At 39.9% G+C, this 20,617-nt stretch overlaps 1 protein-coding gene across 6 annotated transcripts; it reads left to right on the plus strand.

Annotated features, from left to right (window-relative positions):
• The first annotated feature begins 4,177 nt into the window (after positions 1–4,177).
• On the plus strand, positions 4,178–20,391 carry LOC108038212. 6 transcript variants are annotated; one of them, XM_044459763.1, is made up of 21 exons: positions 4,178–4,872; positions 4,983–5,029; positions 5,982–6,119; positions 6,175–6,356; positions 6,491–6,664; positions 7,583–7,663; positions 7,721–8,034; positions 8,361–8,685; positions 9,037–10,513; positions 10,567–10,805; positions 11,529–11,653; positions 12,125–13,527; positions 13,803–13,998; positions 14,581–14,735; positions 15,038–15,116; positions 15,213–15,338; positions 15,787–16,199; positions 16,641–16,846; positions 16,915–17,078; positions 17,170–17,311; positions 19,090–20,391. In XM_044459763.1, the coding sequence occupies exons 1-21, from the start codon at positions 4,815–4,817 to the stop codon at positions 19,139–19,141; spliced, it is 6,096 nt and encodes a 2,031-aa protein (XP_044315698.1). In that variant the 5' UTR covers positions 4,178–4,814; the 3' UTR covers positions 19,142–20,391. The 6 variants fall into 6 exon arrangements, with proteins under 6 accessions (XP_044315698.1, XP_044315694.1, XP_044315695.1 ...); XM_044459759.1 differs by lacking the exons at positions 15,038–15,116; positions 15,213–15,338 and adding an exon at positions 7,180–7,317 and having other exon boundaries at positions 11,529–11,707; positions 14,581–14,715; XM_044459760.1 differs by lacking the exons at positions 15,038–15,116; positions 15,213–15,338 and adding an exon at positions 7,180–7,317 and having other exon boundaries at positions 14,581–14,715.
• The last annotated feature ends 226 nt before the right edge of the window (positions 20,392–20,617 follow it).

A 20,617-nucleotide genomic window follows, 5' to 3' on the forward strand; every position in this document is an offset into this window, starting at 1 on the left:
CCCAAAAACCGGAAAATGTCGGGTAAGTTGAACATTTTAACCCCAAAATGTGCCAGGATTTGTGTTGGCCACAATAAACTTTTCATTTATTACGTGCTAAAATTTAATAAACAGGTTCAACAGCGGCCCAGTGTGAATGTCATATTTCACTTATTAATTAATGGCATTAACATAAAGCGTCAATTTGTGCGGGCAAAAGCAGACACACGATCCATAAAGAGGCAGCACTCTAAAGCCGGGGCGATTAAAAAGTTTACCCCAGCCAAAGTCAAGACCGACCCTTAATGTTGCATATATTGTGTGCACATAACCCCGGGGTCCCCATTACGGAACGTGCCTAGACTGCAAACAGTCGGCCGGGGAGAATCGGCAGACACATATAGCATATATATGCCATATAGCGCACAGGCCAGCGTCAATGACATGCTCAATTTTTCATGCATTATGCCGTGGAGTCGGGCCACAGTGCGTATGCTTGATATTTGCCTTAATATCGAGCCGAAAGCACATTTAAGTCGCCGAAGCGAGAAAGCCGGAATATTTGCGTAGTAAGCGCTGCCAGGGCGAGAAACTTCACAAGGCCCATAAGACAATTTGCTGCTGGCTTACTTGCTTACACTGAGAAAAAAGTCAGCAAAAGCGGATATTATATCAAGATATCAAAATGTTTAAATCTCTAAAACATTTTTAGTTAGTGGCATTTTTATAAATTTAGAAAATATTTATTATTCAATGCAAGTCCAATGTAATTTAAAAATAATCCGCACTTTATTAATTTAATATACTTTATCCTAAATTCAATTTTAAGCAGAATAAACTAAGTAAGGCACATCATTTTTCATTCTATTATTTTCTGCATTTATCACATTCCTCTCTGGTTTCAAAGTAACTTCCCGTTGTTCTACATCCACCAAGAGGGAAATAACGGCAGGCGTTTCTGATCGGGTAATAATAATACCCCCTGATTAACCTTTTACAAAGCCCTTCCGCTCCACCCGGAATATCACAGCGTGCTAAAAAAAAACAAAATAATCCAATTAAAATCACAGAAAAATTTGTATTCTATGGATAATTACGGTTCCTTTGGCTATGTCCAAAACCAAATAGCGCTAACATTATTAGGGTAATGGAAACTATCTTCATTGGAAAGCGAAATATAAAACTTTTGCCACCGATTGATATAGACCGACTGATCGATAGTGATCATTTGAATGCAATACTTTTCTAATAACTGTGACTTATAGAATTGTGTATGGCAAATTAGGTGAATAAGTGAACAAATGTTTGCAATCGTATTGCAAAAAATATTATATTCAGATATAGTAAAATAAAAAAATATACCAAGAACAACTAGATAATACGCTCGAAGATATTAATTTTTAAATTCATCATTGATATAAAAGTAACTGGTTTTTTCTCGCTGTGTAGGCCGACTCATACATATGCACGCCTAGATACACACACTTACAGCTGGGTTTTGGGGATATAGGCTCAAACTGGGGATGATTTCGTTGCCTTCGGAATTGTGGGCTCGACGCAAACACCGTGCAACGGAAACTATCGTCGTCTATATTGAGGAAATGGTTGGGGCTTTTCGGTCTGGGCATTTCGGGTTACATAACTGATTAAAGATTGGCCTAGCTTATGGAGATATACTCGTACAGATGTGGTAAGAGAGATTGGGCAAGGGCTAACCTCTCGTGTCAACTTGTTGACTAAGCAAAGTCAACCCCATATGAGTTATGATTTACTCAGCTCTTAAACAGGGAAAACAATGATGAGGGGGAATTGCCTTTCAACGCCTCTTATTTATATAATGTTGCCAAACAAAAAATGGTACTTTGTTACTTCATACTGATTCGTTGCTGTCATCTATCAGTATTAACGATCTTTAATAAAAGATTTATTATACAGGACTTGTGTTACTGAAATCATAATTTCCATTCACTTTTTTCTAAGAAATTCTCCAAATTGTTAATGTTTTAAAAAACTATGTTAAATTCCCAACTTTTATCACAAAATCCATACCTTTAGCAATGAAATGGCGCAGAAAGGGCATTAAAACTGTGACACAGATTCCTAAGAGAACTTAAAGGTTATCAATGCCTTAACTAACCACAAAAAGTTTCACCTTGGACATTTCCTCTTCCGCAAAATGAATCTTCAAACGTTTTATATGCGTACTAATGCCATAAAGCAGACCTAAATTCGTGGTTTGCCGTAGCTGTTGTAATTTTGTTATGACTTCTGCCCCTAATTCCCCCCAAAAGTATGCCACAGGAAGGTTCGAAGTAATTTAGTTGAAATGCTGCAGTGGCAGCTCCGGCTTTGTTCTTTCATTTTGTGGAAGATATCTCAAGCAAATTAACCTAACTACTCCTAATGCCGGAGTACTACGCTTCCCCACTCACACACAAAAACCAATTAAATTCTTCCGCAAGGGCACAAAAGCTTCTATTAAAGCTTTCCACAAGATAATAATAGGATTTGCACCCAAACATTTGTATCTCAATTTTGTTATGTGGAGAGGCCATATATTAATATTTTTATAAAAATAAAATAGTTTATTTTCACTTTTATTTGCTTATGCGCAAAAGTTTAAAAAAAATCACCTCGATTTTTTGGTTTTTGGATCAAAACCCTTAGAAATAATGGTCAGATCTTGGAATGTCATACCTCGTTGAATTATTTCAAAAATTCCAATCCATTGGCATTCTCAGCTCAAAAATTTTATTTTGGTCCAGTTTTGTCAAAAAAACATAGTGTTACCCCTTATGAAAAATGCGAAAATCGGTCAAAAACTAAATTTTACCAAATCCACCTAGAATTGATTGTATAGGTTCTCAGCTGCACAAAACAGTCATTCTTTTGGCTGTGCGTCTTTTTTGGACAAAATTACAACAAAAAACGCTTAAAAAGTGTGTCTTAAATATATTGTTTTGATGACCAAAATCCGGAAAAATTATACTCGATTTTTCAGTTTTTTAAGCAAAACCCTTGGAAATAATGGGCAAATCTTAGAATGGCACACCTCGTTGAATTCGTTACAAAATTTAAAATTTACTGGTATTATCAGCAAAAAAAATGTATTTCAGCCCAAATTTCGAAAAAAATCAAGTTTTACCCCTTATGAAAAATGCGAAAATCGGTCAAAAAATAAATTTTACCAAATCAACCTGGAATTGATCTTATTGGCTCTCAGCTGCACAAAACAGTCATTCTTTTGGCTGTTCGTCTTATTTTAGCAAAGTTATAACATTAAAACCTTAAAAAAAATGTGTTTTTCAATACATGTTTTTGATAAACGCCAACCAAAAACAGGTAGATTTTCCGGTTTTTTGATCAGAATCCACGGTTTATACATTTTACATGTTTTTTTCTAAAACCAAATATATGACAAACCCTTTAAATTTTTCTGTCATAAATAAGTAAATACTTCTTTTTCAAATGAAATAACTTTTTGGAAAACAAATATTTTTGAAAATATATCCTAAAACTAATATAAATCCGATACAGATTCAAATACTTAAACTCAAAATTGTATGTTAAATACTGATTTCAAATAATTCGAAGCTAACAATTGTATTCTAAATTAAATGCACATTACAAAAGAAAAAACTTCGAACATGAACTGCAATGAAAGTGTTTTTTTTTTATTTTTCCTTTGTACATTATGTTAGACATGTTTTTGCCTTAAAGCCAGACATGGAAACCGTGTGAAGTCAACTTTTGTGGACGCCTCGAACGCGTTCTAAGTGAAATTTAGCCGTTGGCTACGTGACGATGCTGCTGTTTCTTCTGTTCATTTGGCTTCTGCTCCTGATATAGCTGGACGAGGCATGAGGATAGGGCAACGGCATGTCCTGGCTGACTGTCTGCCTTGTTGACATACGTCGTACGTCCTGCTGCCTTTGTGTCGAGCTGTTATGCGCAAACGCATGCTCTGCTAATATTGCCTACTTCCAGGCGTTTTCATTGTTGCGCTTTTGCAGTCACAGAATCCCCCGAAAAACCCGAAAACATAGCAACCCCCCGAACGCACCAGATGCCGAACATCTGTTTTATGTTTGCCTCGCTTCCAGGAAAACTCTCTTAAATTCGTGTGAAAAACGCGCGCTCTTTCGGTGCGTCGGAAAATGCGAGCTCAGCCTGAGTTTCAGTTCCAGCATCAGCGCCATCGAGTGAGGAGCGTGTTTCGGGGACCGGAAAATCCGTGAGCACTGTCAGGTTACTCAAGCCACGCAGCACACACACACCCCAGCCAAAAAAAAAAGGAGGAAAATCCTGCGAAAAACAGCATACTCTGCGGAATTTAAGAACAATTAACAAGACTTCAGCGAAACTCCGCGGAAAAGCACACAAATTAAAAACGCAGGAAGGCCCCAACAAATTGAATTTCGGGAAAAAACGTAGACTTTGCGTTTTTCCTACGGCTTTTTCCATCGTTTTTTGGGCAGCGCGAATATCGATTGCTGACTGCCTTGCATAAGTCCACGAAGATTAGTATACAAACGCAGTCGAAAGCGTCTGGGAAAGCGATTCAAATGACAACGAACACCAAGCCGTAGTAATTATGTTTTTTAATTATCGGTATTGAAGCTATCATCATGGAGCAGCTGAAGTCAAGGATTTCAAAGGCTGGCCCAGACAATTGACACGAAAAAGAAACAGAAAACAAAAAGAACACGATTTCCTAGGATATATATAGAAGTTGAATTCTCCCGTGTGTGTGTGTGTGTGTGTCTGTGTGTGTGTTTGCCCCTGTTTCGCTTTTCTTTTCTTTTCCATTTTATTTCCTTTGTTGCCGTTTGAAAATGGATATTGCCTTGCGTGGCACAAACACAGCATCATCAACATCAACGACTGGAACTGGTGAGTCCTTGGGAATCCCGGCTCTAAGGCACATAATCACATCTTTTATGTGCCCCATGTTTTATTCTACTTTCGACTGGCAAATGAAACAACTACCATTTCATTTACAGGTCTGCATCATGCTGTGTCATTGGGCAACATTGAGGTCTCCACCAAGGTTCGTACTCATAGAGCACCTCACCAAAACGCAAAACATAAAACACCACAAATTGTGCGGCGAGTAAAATTAATTTCTGTCAGGCGAAAAATTCCGGGAAGGAGATGCTGTCACACCGTATGATTGACACAATTATTTTAGTAGCAATCTGGGGGGCAAAAAAGGACTACTCAGCATGCAAGTGGCTGGAGAAATTAGGGGGCTTAAGATAGGACGGCAGAAACTACGAAAGACATTAAGGGATTATATGGGATTAGCCAAGAATAGAAGGGGAGTAAAAAATCCATTAACTATGTAGTAAGAGAAATAACAACTATGGAATCGGAAAACTTTAAATAAGAATGTTCATGAAACAGGCTAAATATGTTAATTGGAAGTGAAAAGAGATTAAGGAAAAATTCACATTGAATATTTGAATTTATTTCGTAGCAAATAAATTTTCATTAAAAAATAGCAAGGTTTATCCATTACGTATACGTGATATTTAAGCAATGTTTATGCATAACGTATACGTGATATTTTAGCAATGTTTATACATAACGTATACGTGATATTTTTTATACCAAAAACATACGAATATTTTAAATGTTTAAATATCGCACTCAAATATTTTCATTTAATGTGCACAAATACTATTACAATTCTATTATCTAAACATATACATATTTAAATATTATTTTATATAGGTGTCTACAAGTCGTATACGTAATTTGAAAACTAAAACATTTAAGTAGACAAACAATTTTAAGCACGTATATCACAGTTTCATTATGTTTTATACATGGTCATTATTAAACACTTATTAAATCCAAATTAAGTATACGACAGGTTGTACATACATTCATTTTTACATTGAAAATACAGTAAACATTTAACATCATTTATTCATAGTTCTCTAAGCAAAAAAGAACACTAAATTGAATTGGACTGTTTGATGATATATAACCCTCAGACCACCTACTCTAGCCACATGGACCGCAGTTACGACTCCGAAGACGAACACACTGGTCGCCGAAGACTTCGGCACACACTCTCCACGGAGCTACAGCCTCGCACTTCAGTCTACTCACGCGGAGATATTAGGGAACAGGTGAATTAAATATGGTATTACACATCTGCACTTGAATTAACATGTATACTTTTAGTACTGCCTCACAGATCGCCAGCTGCACAGCATAGAGCAGCGTCCTAGGCGGGAACGATTTTTTGGCTGCCTTTCGCGACGGGGTCAAACGCAATCGGGCAGTTTTTTGGGCGGCTGCGTGGGTCGCCGAGTGCCCTCCGATGAGAATCTGGCCGCCTATGCTCCATTTGAAAAGTATCCACGGTGGGTAGAAACTAGAATCATACAAGTAGTGGTACCACAAATGTCTTTCCCAAAGGAGAGTGGAATTTAAAATACTTAGTCTTAAGTTTTATATGTATATACTCTAGACTAATTCATAATTTCGTATTTTGTAGCTACCAAAACAGCTACACAGACACACACGAATTGGAAAGTTCCTATTTTCGCCGTCAGCCGGCTTCGATTTTGAGCACTGGTAAATCGAGTGAATCGGATCTGGGTGGCCGCTACACCTGGATTGGTCAGCAGCAGGTGACCAACAACAACGCCGACTACCAGTCGGACCACAGGTATGAAATGCCCGAAAAGCAGATCGAAATCGAAACAAAAACAGATAACCAAGAACCAAAAAAATACCCAAATTAAACCGTAAAATGCTATGCCAACTGTCGCTTAGATCATGCTTTACTGTCGCACTATCTGTAGTCACTAACTCTGTCGCTCGCTATCCCCAATTCTCCCTATACGGATATATATATTGTTTTGTATATATATGAAAAACGCTTGCAATGCTTGCCTTAACTTTCCACCCAAGAACAACGCTTTCCGACTCATCCATTTGCATTATGCCGCTTTTTGCCTCCAACAAGTTTTTCTCAATCACTCGAAAACCACTGATAAACCACCTACTAGAAATGCTGTATAAAAATACTTTTCGTGTACTCTTTCGTTATTCATCCACCTGTCCTTCTCTCCTCAAAACCAAACAAAAACGACTGTAAAAATCAACCAAAATTTATCAATTGATATTGCCAAAATCAAAACCCCACCAAAATACTAAATGAAATGATCAAAATGTGTAAAGGGCAACTTGTTGTACAGCACCACTTGAATCCTTTTACCAGGATGTTTTGCTACGGAATTATTATGTCGAGCTTTGCGCTCCACCAAATCCTACACCACCAACATCACACACCAATCAAATCGCTAATCTAAATGTTTGGTATGTAAAGTGATCTAAAATCTAACAAAATACTTAAATAAGATATATATGCAAGAAGCTGCAAAAAACTCTATTAAAAACAGTGCGCTAATCAAAAATGTTTATTTATTGTTATGTGTCTGCACGTGACCAAAGCAAAAAACGAAAAAAAAAAACTAGTAAAACTTAAATTAAATGAATTAAATTAAAGAAAATGCTTGTGTGTTACCTAAAACTGTTGCTAGGGAAATTTGGTTAATAGTCTGCTAATGTGCTTACTCCACAGCTCGTATCACTGCCCCACATACGCCACGATGCCCACCACCCATCACCAGCACCACCACCAACAGCAGGGCGGGAATGTGAGGTAAGTCCAAGGGGTAATCCCCTCCAGAAATCCTCTGTCACGTACTTCTTTATGCAGAACCAAACACGTGAGCTTCGCCAGGTCCCACACACTCACCAGTTTCGACAATGTGAATGCCGGATTTCGATCCTCGGGGCGATTGAAAACCGCCCGAAGTCAGGAGCGTTTAATTGGGGGCAAGAAGCCCATCATTGCCACGGGTTCCATGTACGAGACCCTCCAGCCACCGCTCCCAGGTCAGCAGCAACAACAACAGCAGATGCAACCACAACAAAGCTCCACTCTGCCGAAAACCTGGCTGCCACCACCAGTTCAACTGCAACCCTGCCAGCATCATCATGCCCCAATCCACCTGCACCAGCCCATTCCAGGTGAGAAATTACCTAATTAATTGCCAGGAGGTTCATTTGGGTTGAGGCTATCACTAAGCAGATTAGGTCTTCCCATTCAGATTGCATATCTACACAAATAGCTTAGGCTCATAAGCTCATTCTAGATATATTGCTTACTTTATTTATTTAAATAACTTGAGTTATAGGAAGAAAGGGTCTTAAACAACAGAATAGGTATAGGTATAGGTACTATAGATATTTATACAAATAAAGAATAGAGGCGTTCTTGCTTGACTTTTTAAATTGAGGAGTATATGTATAGACTATTGAATTATTAACTCCTTTACAACCATCTCTGTTTTAAGACAATATGGTTGGCCTGATCATACCACAGCCCCTGCCTTTGGCTCTTCCACTGCCCAGTCCCGAAGTTCTGATCGTGGAGAAGAAGTTCCGCAATGCCATGAAGACGCAGGCCACCCAAACGGATGCAGCTGCTCGACGTCAGGGTCAAGGTCAAGTCGGCTATAATACCCAAGTCCTGGCCCTAAGTCCTCGTCCACCGCATCGGATTAAGGTGGTTTCCCAGGGGGCTCAAACCAATGGCCTGCAGAATGGCAAGAAGCTAACGAAAAGCCTTTCCGAAATACCCAATGGCAAGGAAGTGCCATCACGTCACTATCAACAGGGGTAAGTTTTATTTGAGTTATAATTGATAATTTATAAATGTTGAATTTAATACCTATTATAAATGCCAACGTTTCGGTTTGTAATACAAATCATTCCTTGCTTTTAATCAATTAATTTTTAAACAAATGGCCTAAACCTATTTGTTCAGGCTCTTAATTCTACTCTTATCTGCAATGTATGACATTTATATGTTGGTTTAAGGCAAATTAAAGTTTTCTTATCTTTATATCAATTTAAATGGTCATATAACTCATCTTTGACTATCTTAAATTGTTTTTCTGTTTGTTAAAAAACAATGAAATATTAATCTTTTGATCAGAGAGTAATATTTGAATCTCATTCCACCCACAGATCCATTTACTCCCACGAGATGATCTACCGCACCCAGTCGCAGGATGTGGTACCCTTGCAGACCCTCTCCGATGCCCAGAACAACATCATGTACTACAAACCGCCTCCACCGTTGCTGGATGCCCATAGTTGCGGACTGGGAATGGAGCACCTGAGCAGGACTCGTCCTTCGCCATCTGAACAGAATGTGGAGTATGTGAATGTGAATGCCGCCGCGGTGGCCCTAAACGAAAGTTTCGACTACGAGAGCAACAGTTTGCCTCGACGAGCGTGTACCTCGCACACGGACTACTATTCGAATAGTTTACCCAGGCGACAGGATGTGTGCAAGCATGTTACTGAGTGCTCGGAACTCATGGCCGATAATGTGCCCCTGGACTTTAGCCAATCGCATTTATTGCCACCGCCAAGTGAGTACTGCAAGAACGACGACGAGGATGTGGAGGAGTACTACGAGGAGGAGGACGACCATCCCCATGAAACGGAGAGCTACAGCTCGGAGGTCTGCATGGAGCAGGCTGCCCAACATCGCCGCATGTCCATGCTGCCCCAGATGATTGACTCCCCATTTCGTCGCGATGATCTGAGGCGTCAATCCATGCCGGTTTATGGCCAAACGGAGAAGCTCATCGATGGCTTCGGACCGAGGACTTCTTTTCGAAGACGCGACAAGGTCAGCTGCTTTCCGGATGAACCGCCCGCTGCCCCAGATCGAGATGAGCAGGAGATATTTATAGACTTTAAGCCACACATCTCGCCAAAGCCGAGTCCCAAGTTGCAACTGAAGCACCGCAAGCAACACAAGGCGGAAATTGCCATGAAAAAGATGCAGCAGCAGAGAATGGCCCAAGCGGCAGCTTTAACCCTGCCAAAACCGAAGCCACAGCCAGTCGAAGTTGAGGTCAGAAAAGTTGAACTTGAGCCCAGCGATGAGGAAGAGGACGAGGACGATGTTTCCGAGCCCGAGGAGGAGGACGAGGAGGAGGTGGACGAGGATGAGCAGAAGCTGGAGACGGATCATCAGGAGGACGAGGAACCGCTCTACGAGAACATAACCCCTTGCGGTTGCCGCGTGGATCCGCAACCGCATTTGGAGGACATCCAGGACAAGCGCTCTCAGTTCCGCAAGCGTTCGGTCAGCTTGGATGACGACTACGAGGCCAAGGCCTCGGGAACTCCCACTCCTGGCCTCCGACTGCCATCCACTCCGGCGAGTCCTTCCCGCGATGAGCTGCTGGCCAATGTCTCAACTTATCCCTCCTCAGACTCGCTGGCCAACGACAATACACGCGATCATTCCGATGGCATTTGGAATGAGTCACAGGTCACTGTCTTGACGGCTGAACAGCGCGATATATCCGATGGCTCGTATAGCTCCAATTTGCTATTGACTCCTTCCTCGAAAAGGAAGAATCTACTGCTGCAGCACCAGCAGAGAAGCTCGGTGGACACCGATGCCCTGGATTTCGAAGAACAAGTGGGTATATCAAGCACATACTGTGGTAGTATACTAAATAATCTATATTTCAGAGCCCCACCTATGGCCTACAAACACTGCCGAAGATCATCAAGACCCCCACACCAACCGCATCCAGGCCTCCTTCCACTCAACCCTTGATGCCACCGCCAGCCATCGCGGTGACCCCATCCTCGAACCAGGTTCTGGACACCTCCATAAGTTCACCACTGCCCAAGAGGATCATGGTGGCCAGGGGATCGGTCCCGGACGCCCGACAACTCATGTTTATGGGAGGAGCTGCCAAGCAAAGGTTACTATAAAGTCATTTTTTTTTTTTTTATAAAAGTAAATAAGTGTATCTTTATTGCAAAACTTAACAGGTATACTGCTACCTATGTGGCAGCTTGAGCAGGTTGTATATATAGGGGATAACAACTTTTAGGTATAACAGATTATATGAGATAAATATTTAATTTCTATTTTAATTCCTTTGAGATTTTAAATATTATATGAGTCTAGATGGGAACTACTATAAAGTCAAGGGGGGATTATTAACCAGGTTTAAGATATATTTCTTTTTTCCCCAAAAGTATGCTTTAAGGTTTATTAATGTTTGTTCCTCCGCTATAATATCAAATCATGACTCCAACTACAGAACAAGGCCTCTATCGCACATAAAATTTAAAGACAGCATACTAGGCTTAATTGGTATAAATGATTTAGAGCTTTAAATTCTAAAAATCCTTTCAAAGACTGTTAATTTCACTGTGTAAAAAGTGTATTTAGAAAAGTCTTTATTTAACATATTTCAAAAATGGCCAATGTTATACAAGTATTTTACGCTATCCATTCTATTATAACACAGCTTCACTTTAAATTCAATATAAGTGATATATTAGTTAGCATATGATTTTAGTATTACTATGCCTTTGTCTTACTAGTATGCTTACCCTAGCTTCATCTCATTGGGATTTAATGATCTTGAAATCAATAATGAATTATTATATAATTGTTATTTAATTCCCTTTCACAGGCACTCGGATGCCTCTTTCCTGCCAATGGGCGCCACCGATTACGCCCGGAGTGCGGATATTTCGGAGTGCAGCACGAATACAGATGAGTATGCCACCTGCACGGACACCTCGAAGCGCACACCAGGTATTAAGACTCCGCCGACGACGACCAGTTCCTCGTCGACCACACAAGTGCCAGGTTTGGGCCCCCCGATACGTACTGTGTGTGTGTTCCTGTCTGTGTGTAGAACTCGTACCAACCATATGCTGTACCCACGTCTTGATCCATGAATGAGTGTCACCAAATCGAACAGAACTGTGTGTTTTTGTGGCCACCACTCCACCACCATTGCCCCAAAACCACCGTATACTCTCACCGCTGTCATGCTTACCGCCCTAGTGTTAAACAGCCTAAATAGCTTATAGACCGTAGACTCATCTACCTCACCTCAACTCTGTCTGTCTAACTCTCTCTCACTATCTCGCCTCCCTAGTTTTAATGTTGTTACTGCCTGATGAAATGTCTTGCCCGCATTGCTTTAGCTGTACTTATTAGCCCGGTTATTAGGGAACCTCTACTTTACTAACCATTGGGGAAACCCTTTTTATTTGACAGTTTCCACGCAAAGTTCGCAGTTGGAGAAGACACATGCCGGGAGTTCCTTCGAAAGCGCCAGTTCGCTGTACTCCATGAGGGAGGATCTCCTGCAGCACGACGAGAAGCAGGCCACGCTGACCAAGTCCCAGTTGAAATCCCCCATTGGTTCGGTGGCGGAGTTGACCAGGAAGTCGCCCTCGCACTCCATTAGTAGCACCACCTCTTCCGGCAGTTGTCCTGTCTCGGGAGCAGCCATCAAATCTCCGGCCAAGGAAAGTCAGCCACAGACGGTGGCCAGTTCGGGAACCACTCAAGTGAAAGTCAGTTCGGCGGAGAGTGCACCTCCAGGGCCAAAGCCCAAACCCGATTCCATTTCGGAAGATGAACGCAGCGAGGTGCGGTATTCCTCCTCTGGTTATTACGAAAGTCCGCACGACGAGGACGACGAAGAGCAGGGAATGCGAAGCAAAGCCCGTCGCATTCGGCAGGAAGATGAAAGGAAGAGGCGCAAAACCAGCATGAAACTGGACATCGAAAAGGAGAACATGCGGGCCCTCACCAGTCCCATTAAGAAGCCCACGGGATCGAGCAAGGTCACTTCACCGGAACAGCAGATCGCAGGATCCTTGGACAATGGCAGCAGTCCCAGCAAGATGAAACGCTTTCGTCCTAAGATTCGACGGCAGTTAAGGAAAAGTTCGCGGGAGGATGTCCTGGCGGCGGCAGCGGGGCGAAGGAGTCGTGCCACGCCCACTATCTTCGGCCTGAGCAGCGGCAGTGGCGACACCGAGTTGCTACTAGATGCCAGCATGGCAAGTGGCACTACAAGCACCGTTCTGGCAGGACCCTGCACCACCACAACCTCAATATCCTTGCCCTCATCGACATCGAAGGTAACTACTTCGGAGTCCTTAGTGATCACACAAACAGAGGCTGTAGTTGTTCCATTGACGGTGAAGAAACCACACAGCTGTGCCACGCCCACCTCACTGCTCTCCCCCAAACTGCCCACCATCAGCAGCACGCAGTCGAAATCCACTTCGGACACCTTTCAACTGAAAGCCAAGTCCATCGAGTCCCTGCGCTCGGTGTCGCCAGGATCCGATTCGGTTTTCTACAGCGAAGCCGATGGAAATGCAGCCAGTGGCGAGCAGAGCCACTGCCTCCATTGTGGCAAGGAAATGGAGGGCAAGCAGCAGAGCAACACCATCAGCGAACTGGCTGGCGACTCGGTGGAGTCGATACCCTACATCGAGCAGGACATCGTCAAGCCGCCGTCGGACTTTGCCGACTCCCCAGTGACCACCAAGACCACCCAGCGTCTCTACAAGAAGATGGACAAGCGGTTCCGCTCCGAGGAGCGATACCACGGCGAAAGGGGCAGGCACTACAAGACCAGGCAGGAGAACATCAGGGCAAAGGTACATATCAGTACTGGGATATATCTCTAGGTTCCAAGGAGGTTTTTGTATCTCCCCAGAATGTAATAATAATTATTGTTATTATTACTATTTTAGTTTATTATATTAAGCTGAAGCTTTGAATAATAATGCACCGAGAATCTCTTTCGGTTCCAAGAAGATTTTTCTAACTCTCCCGAATATAAAATTATTTATTACTAACATTAATATTAACTATTTTATTTTATTATATTTATCTGAAGCTTTTGATAATAATGGCTTACTTTACTTTATAGAGCGAAGAACGTGGCCGCGCTCCCAGTTTGCCCAATACCCCGGTATTGCGTCCTGCTGGATCTAGTCCTTGTGTCCTGCCAAATATCAACACTGAACAGAGCCAGCACATCATCTACAAAGGTCACTACGACGCAGGACGCTACACTCGACTGACCGATGATGACTTGTGGACTCAGTTGGACCATCAGTGTTTTGGTGGGTAATAAATATTTATTAACATGCCACCAAACAATTAACTCTATATAAAAAACATCAATTTTAATATTTGTGGTTTTTTCTATAAGACAGACCTTTTAAAACTGAATAGACTTATATCAATTTCAAATTTCCAAAAACTAAATATATTTCACACCCCTTTAAAAAAAGATACAAAAAATCCAATTTTCAATTTTGATACTTGGATATGTCATGGGTCTCGAGGATCGTAAGTTTTAAATGTTAAGAAAATGTTTAAGGCTAATAATCATCTTTCTAGCTATTTGCGGTCCAAAGCCAAGAGTCTATAAATGTATATTGCCTCCTTATCAAGATTCTGTATTTTATTATTATGATGAAAAAATAAACCATTTATATATAAGCTAAAAAAAAAGTTGAAAAGTTGGTTAGAAAATTCGCAACGAATGCGATTTGCCAGAGGACTTGCCAGTTGTAGATATCCCATATTTTAAATAAATAGGATTTAAAAAGTACAAGTCTAGCTTTTCTTATTGACAAAATAAAAAGCTTTGGAGTATATAGCTTACATTGATACTAATTTGAATTTCTCTATTTTTACAGATCGTTCCAAGGAACGTCGAGCTTCCACGGAGTCGGAGAAAGGCTTCCATGCCAAATATCAAGTGATCTTGCATCGCCTCGTCCAGCGCCGTTGTACCCTGGAAATGTACCATCGCCAGAAACACAACAGCTTTCGTAAGTCCAACGCACTTTGGAACACCCTGTTCGAACACCCAAACAATATTCTAATTTCGGCACAACGTGCTCGCGTTTTTGCTGAGAAATAGAGAGAAAATTGGGAGAACTTTAGAGATAATGGAAAGCGTGGCGCTCCGAATTTTCATGACCGGCACTTGGCATACATAGCTATGTGTGTAGGAACGATCAGACAGAACCGAAAGCAAAAAAACAACCCATAGTTTTTTGGCTCTATTATCGAGAATAGTTGAGGTGCGTGCTTTGTTGTGTGCCGACCATAAAAAATCAGCAACGCGTCCCGTTCGGTACTTCGGTTTAAACCAAATGTAAAGAAATAAGTGCGAAAAGTTTTAGGAATATTTTTGTGGTATTTACACAATACTCAGGCCAAATGATTGGTGGGTAAACAATAAAAATCAAACGTCGCCGTTAAGGGTTTTCATTTACTTTTCGGTTTTAATTTTTTTTTGGTTTTTTTGCATAACACTACACAGAATTAATAGCATCCAATTCCACGCCGGATTCGATTCGACGAAAGTTGGAGGAGGTCTTGAAATTAATGCTCTTGGTCTGGGCACGCGAAAGTTTTGTGATATCCACACTTAGCAATGGTGCACATGGTAAATGATGTCCGGACGAAATCCGGAAATAAAATAACACAAATCACTTAAATCTCTCTCTGTCTCTCTATAAATAATTTCCCAAGTCGACACTTGAAGAAAAAGTTGGGAAAACAATTGTATTTTGATTTTGATTATATTAGTTTTGCTTTACTTTACTTTACAAATAATTATTCAAAAATCTTGAATTAAGAGGTCGTTCTTAAAAACGCAACTAAAAATCTTTCATTTAAAAACATATAATATTAACATTTAAAAATTTTAAATTATATATATATATTATTATATTATATTATTATTATATTATATTATATAATAATTAAATTGTCGATTTGTCAGCTTCTTTATGCTGTATTGTAACTTAAATTCATTTAACTAGCTCTCGAAATTGACATACAATATTTCTCTTAAGTGTACACCACATTGTAATATTTATTCTATCTTTTAGGAGTGGATAAAACCGTGGTGGTCAAGAGCGATTCCGGTGAATTTGGCTTCCGTATACACGGCTCCAAACCCGTGGTAGTGGCTGCCATCGAACCGGAGACTCCGGCGGAGAGTTCCGGCCTGGAGGTGGGCGACATCATCATCTCCGTGAATGGCGTCCAAGTGCTGGACAAACATCACACCGAGGTCGTCAAGATAGCACACGATGGCTGCGAAAAACTGGAGCTTCAGGTGGCTCGCACCATTGGAGTTCTGATGCACGAGCAACTGGAGCCACCAAGTCAACCCATCTTTAGTGGCTATTTGTGGCGACAGAGTGGTCAGGCCAAGGGAGCTCCGAACTCCAAGAAATGGGTGCGACGTTGGTTCTCCCTGAGACCCGATAATTGCCTCTACTACTACAAAACTGAAGATGTGAGTGTAATTTTCTTGATTTGGGTTTATTCACATTCACAAAACTAAAGGTGTGCTTAAATTTAAATTTAAGTTATACAAAAAACATTCACATTTTAAATGTTTTTGGTTTTTATGAGATAATTTATAATAGGTATAATGAAACATTGGAAATCTTGTATTTATTTTTCAGTAATATTTTCCAAAACTTAATGGTTAGGCTTAGATTTCATTAGCTGGATTTTATTTGAATCAATCGAAAAACAATTAATTTCTCTTAAAAACTCTTGACACATGATACTGTTTTGAAAACCTAATTATTTCCATTCTAATTAAATCTAAATCAAGATATTAAATTTTAATTTCCTTGGTTTTTGTGGCTAAATACATTGTATTTGTTTGAGTGACAAAGCATTTTCTTAGTTTTTGACAGTCTAATATTGTGATTTCTTAATTTCCCAGGACTCCCAGCCCGTTGGCGCCATGATAATGGCCAAGCACACGGTGGACCTGTGTCCTGTGGACGTGGGCAAGCCCTTTGCCTTCAAAGTGGATGCCGGCGAGGGAATTCCCATGTACGTGGCTGCCGATTCCGATGAGTTGGCTAACAGGTGGCTTCAACTGCTGAGACAAGCGGCCTCGCAGGACAACCAGTGGCTGGACAAAAGGTTGGGGGACATTGATCTTGGAGACGGCTGGCTTACTGATCCATTCTCTCACATCACTTCCCTCACAGCGCGCGGTGCCTGTACCAGAGTCCCACCAACATTCAGAGGCCCGACTGCTTCGGCTACCTCCTCAAATTGGGCTCAAGGTGGTGCGGATGGTCGAAACGCTATTGCGTTCTTAAGGATGCCTGCCTCTATTTTTACCAAGATGCAAATAGCAAGAGTGCATTCGGTGAGTCAACTCAATGTGGTGCCTAAAAAAGAGAGATTGACAAAAAACAGGTGACTGACTGGCCAGCAATTAATGCAATTTCTCTATTTAGGCATGACCTGCTTGCACGGCTACAAAGTGGCCTCAATGTCCGCGAATGCATCCGGCAAGAAGAACTCGTTCGAGATAATACCACCAGAAACCAAATTGCGTCATTATTTTTTCTGCACCGAAAGCGAAATGGATAAGAAACGGTAGGTATCTTTACAGATGCGCAAATAAATAGGTCAAGCTCTTTCTGCCACAAAAAATATTGCACTTAAGCCGATTCCAAAAGACTTGTGATTAGATCCTCTAAAAATCTGAATTCAAAATTTTTAATTTAGCGTTGATCAAATTTTTGACCCATTTTCATGTTAGTTATTTTCTAATTTTCCGATGTTTTGTAAAAGAGTGACTCAAAATTGGACTTCGAGAGTCTATAACTTTACCAAACTTAAACCGATTCCAAAGTGGCATACCTCTAATGACTCGTGATTGAATTCTTTAAAAATCTGCATTCAAAATTTTCAATTTAACGTTGGTCGAATTTTTGACCCATTTTCATGTTAGTTATTTTCTAGTTTTCCGATGTTTTGTAAAAGAGTGAGTCAAAATTGGACTTCGAGAGTCCATAACTTTACCAAACTTAAACCGATTCCAAAGTGGCATACCTCTAAAGACTCGTGATTAGATTCTCTAAAAATCTGCATTTAAAATTTTTAATTTAACGTTGGTCGAATTTTTGACCCATTTTCATGTTAGTTATTTTCTAATTTTCCGATGTTTTGTAAAAGAGTGACTCAAAATTGGACTTCGAGAGTCCATAACATACCTTGGCATACCTCTAAAGACTCGTGATTGGATTCTCTAAAAATCTGCATTCAAAATTTTCAATTTAACGTTGGTCGAATTTTTGACCCATTTTCATGTTAGTTATTTTCTAGTTTTCCGATGTTTTGTAAAAGAGTGACTCAAAATTGGACTTCGAGAGTCCATAACTTTACCAAACTTAAACCGATTCCAAAGTGGCATACCTCTAAATGACCCATTTTCATGTTAGTTATTTTCTAGTTTTCCGATGTTTTGTAAAAGAGTGAGTCAAAATTGGACTTCGAGAGTCCATAACTTTACCAAACTTAAACCGATTCCAAAGTGGCATACCTCTAAATGACCCATTTTCATGTTAGTTATTTTCTAATTTTCCGATGTTTTGTAAAAGAGTGAGTCAAAATTGGACTTCGAGAGTCCATAACTTTACCAAACTTAAACCGATTCCAAAGTGGCATACCTCTAAAGACTCGTGATTAGATTCTCTAAAAATCTGCATTTAAAATTTTTAATTTAACGTTGGTCGAATTTTTGACCCATTTTCATGTTAGTTATTTTCTAATTTTCCGATGTTTTGTAAAAGAGTGACTCAAAATTGGACTTCGAGAGTCCATAACATACCTTGGCATACCTCTAAAGACTCGTGATTGGATTCTCTAAAAATCTGCATTCAAAATTTTCAATTTAACGTTGGTCGAATTTTTGACCCATTTTCATGTTAGTTATTTTCTAGTTTTCCGATGTTTTGTAAAAGAGTGACTCAAAATTGGACTTCGAGAGTCCATAACTTTACCAAACTTAAACCGATTCCAAAGTGGCATACCTCTAAAGACTCGTGATTAGATTCTCTAAAAATCTGCATTTAAAATTTTTAATTTAGCATTTTATTTCTAATTTTCCGATGTCGTGCAAAAGAGTGACTTAAATTGGACTTCGAGAGTCCATAGTTTAAACATTTTATAAAAGGTAGTCTCAATAAATGTTGTCTAATTAAATATTTTTTTACGACTTAATTTTAAGCACTTTTGTAATTCATTTTAACTTTTATCTTATGTTAATTTAATGACCACAGCCCCTAAAAACAAAAAATATATTTTCTACTCTTGAAGACACTTGAATGTTATGGCTTACTTTAATCGTATTTATTACCACTTTTTTGCAGCTGGATATCCGCCTTGGAATACTCCATTGACCGCTGGATAAAGTCCGGGTAACTAAGGTTAAAGACACGCTCCAGATCGGCTCTGAGCAGCCGGCTCAAGCGTCGCAGTTTTAGCTACTTGATGGATTAGGCGGGACGATTTGATCTGTTCGACACTAGTACGGGTACTACCAACAACACTTAGAACTTAAGCCAAGCAAACCAATTAGATTTAGGCATAGGCGATTGCTTAGTCCAAGGAATTTAGTCGGTCATTCAAGTCGGGTTTAAAACTATTTTGAACAAAGCGTACATACACAAATATATACACATATAGAGGAATACGATTGAACATTTTTGGTGTGTATTCTTGTTATATAGCTTACAACAAATGGCATATATATATATATACAAAACTTATGTTTAGAGAGGTTGTCTTGTCACTTATATACATAGAATTTATTTAGCCACAAAAAGAGAGAGAAACGATCGTACAGCAGACCAAATTGATTGTCTAATGTATATAGAATTCGGCTAGGATAAATCCAAATTGAAATGATTAGGTATTCAAGGGCTCAAATCCAGGCAAGGCAAGGCAAATGGTTTTTAGATAAATGTCTATTTACAGAAAGGGTAACACAGAATACAAAAATAACTCAAGCGAGACCAAAATTCGAAATTATCAGAGTGTAACAGTTCGAAAAATCATTATCGAAGGCCGAGATAAGTTTCCCATTTTCAATAGCTGCTTCCATCAAACAAAATAAAAACAACATTATGTGAATAATTAACAACGGTTTTCGTCCTTATTGGAAACGATTATTAGTTAGACACGATTACGATGTAAGCCAGAATTAGTTAGCTTTTTTGATAGGTTGGATTTTTTAGGGATCATACTCACAAAAAACACACATCAACGTTCACAGTAGATCAAACAATAATAAAATAGAGATTAATTCGGAATCCAGTAGTTACTTTGTCATATAAAGATATGATCTTTAAAATGCTGATTTCCTGTTTTTTTGGGTCAGTGTTCAAATACCGAGATTGAGTGAGGATGCAACAATTTTGAAGCTTCTTTTTTGTTTCTATTAAGACGGTAGCGAATATAAATATATATATATTTTATATATTTTAAATAGAGATTTCCAATTCGGCGAGGCGAAAAAAAAAAGTTAGATATTTAATGTATGCATTATATTGATTGTATGATATACAAAAGAGAGAGCCATTTTATGTTGTAAGTGGAAAACAAGATAGCAAAAACAAAAGAAAACTAAATAAGAGCTTTAATTATTAAATAAAGAATATACCGAGAACAAATGACAAAAGTGTTTCTTGCTGACAGCCCAGGGGCATTGAAATGCATCTAAACATCATTAATTTGGCTCAACGATCCGATTCCAAATCGGATTCAATCCAGGCCCAGCCAAAAAAAAAAAACACCAGCTACCTGCTGAGGCCAACGAAGCATTTCAAATGCGATCAATGAACCTGTTGCTTTTGGCCCTCTAGCTCCAAACTACCAGCTGAACTCTGAGTTGGCCAC

Source organism: Drosophila rhopaloa, unplaced genomic scaffold (assembly GCF_018152115.1).
Source record: "Drosophila rhopaloa isolate 14029-0021.01 unplaced genomic scaffold, ASM1815211v1 contig_2, whole genome shotgun sequence".
NCBI classification, from domain to species: Eukaryota; Metazoa; Arthropoda; class Insecta; order Diptera; family Drosophilidae; genus Drosophila; species Drosophila rhopaloa.

What these genes read in the sequence shown, in the direction of transcription:
- LOC108038212 (XM_044459763.1), top strand. Translation starts at nt 4,815, where the DNA reads ATGGATATTGCCTTGCGTGGCACAAACACAGCATCATCAACATCAACG. An exon ending in CCCTGGATTTCGAAGAACAA is followed by an intron (nt 10,514 to 10,566) that starts GTGGGTATATCA and finishes TCTATATTTCAG; the next exon opens with AGCCCCACCTATGGCCTACA. An exon ending in GTAAGTCCAACGCACTTTGG is followed by an intron (nt 14,736 to 15,037) that starts AACACCCTGTTC and finishes ACTTCGGTTTAA; the next exon opens with ACCAAATGTAAAGAAATAAG.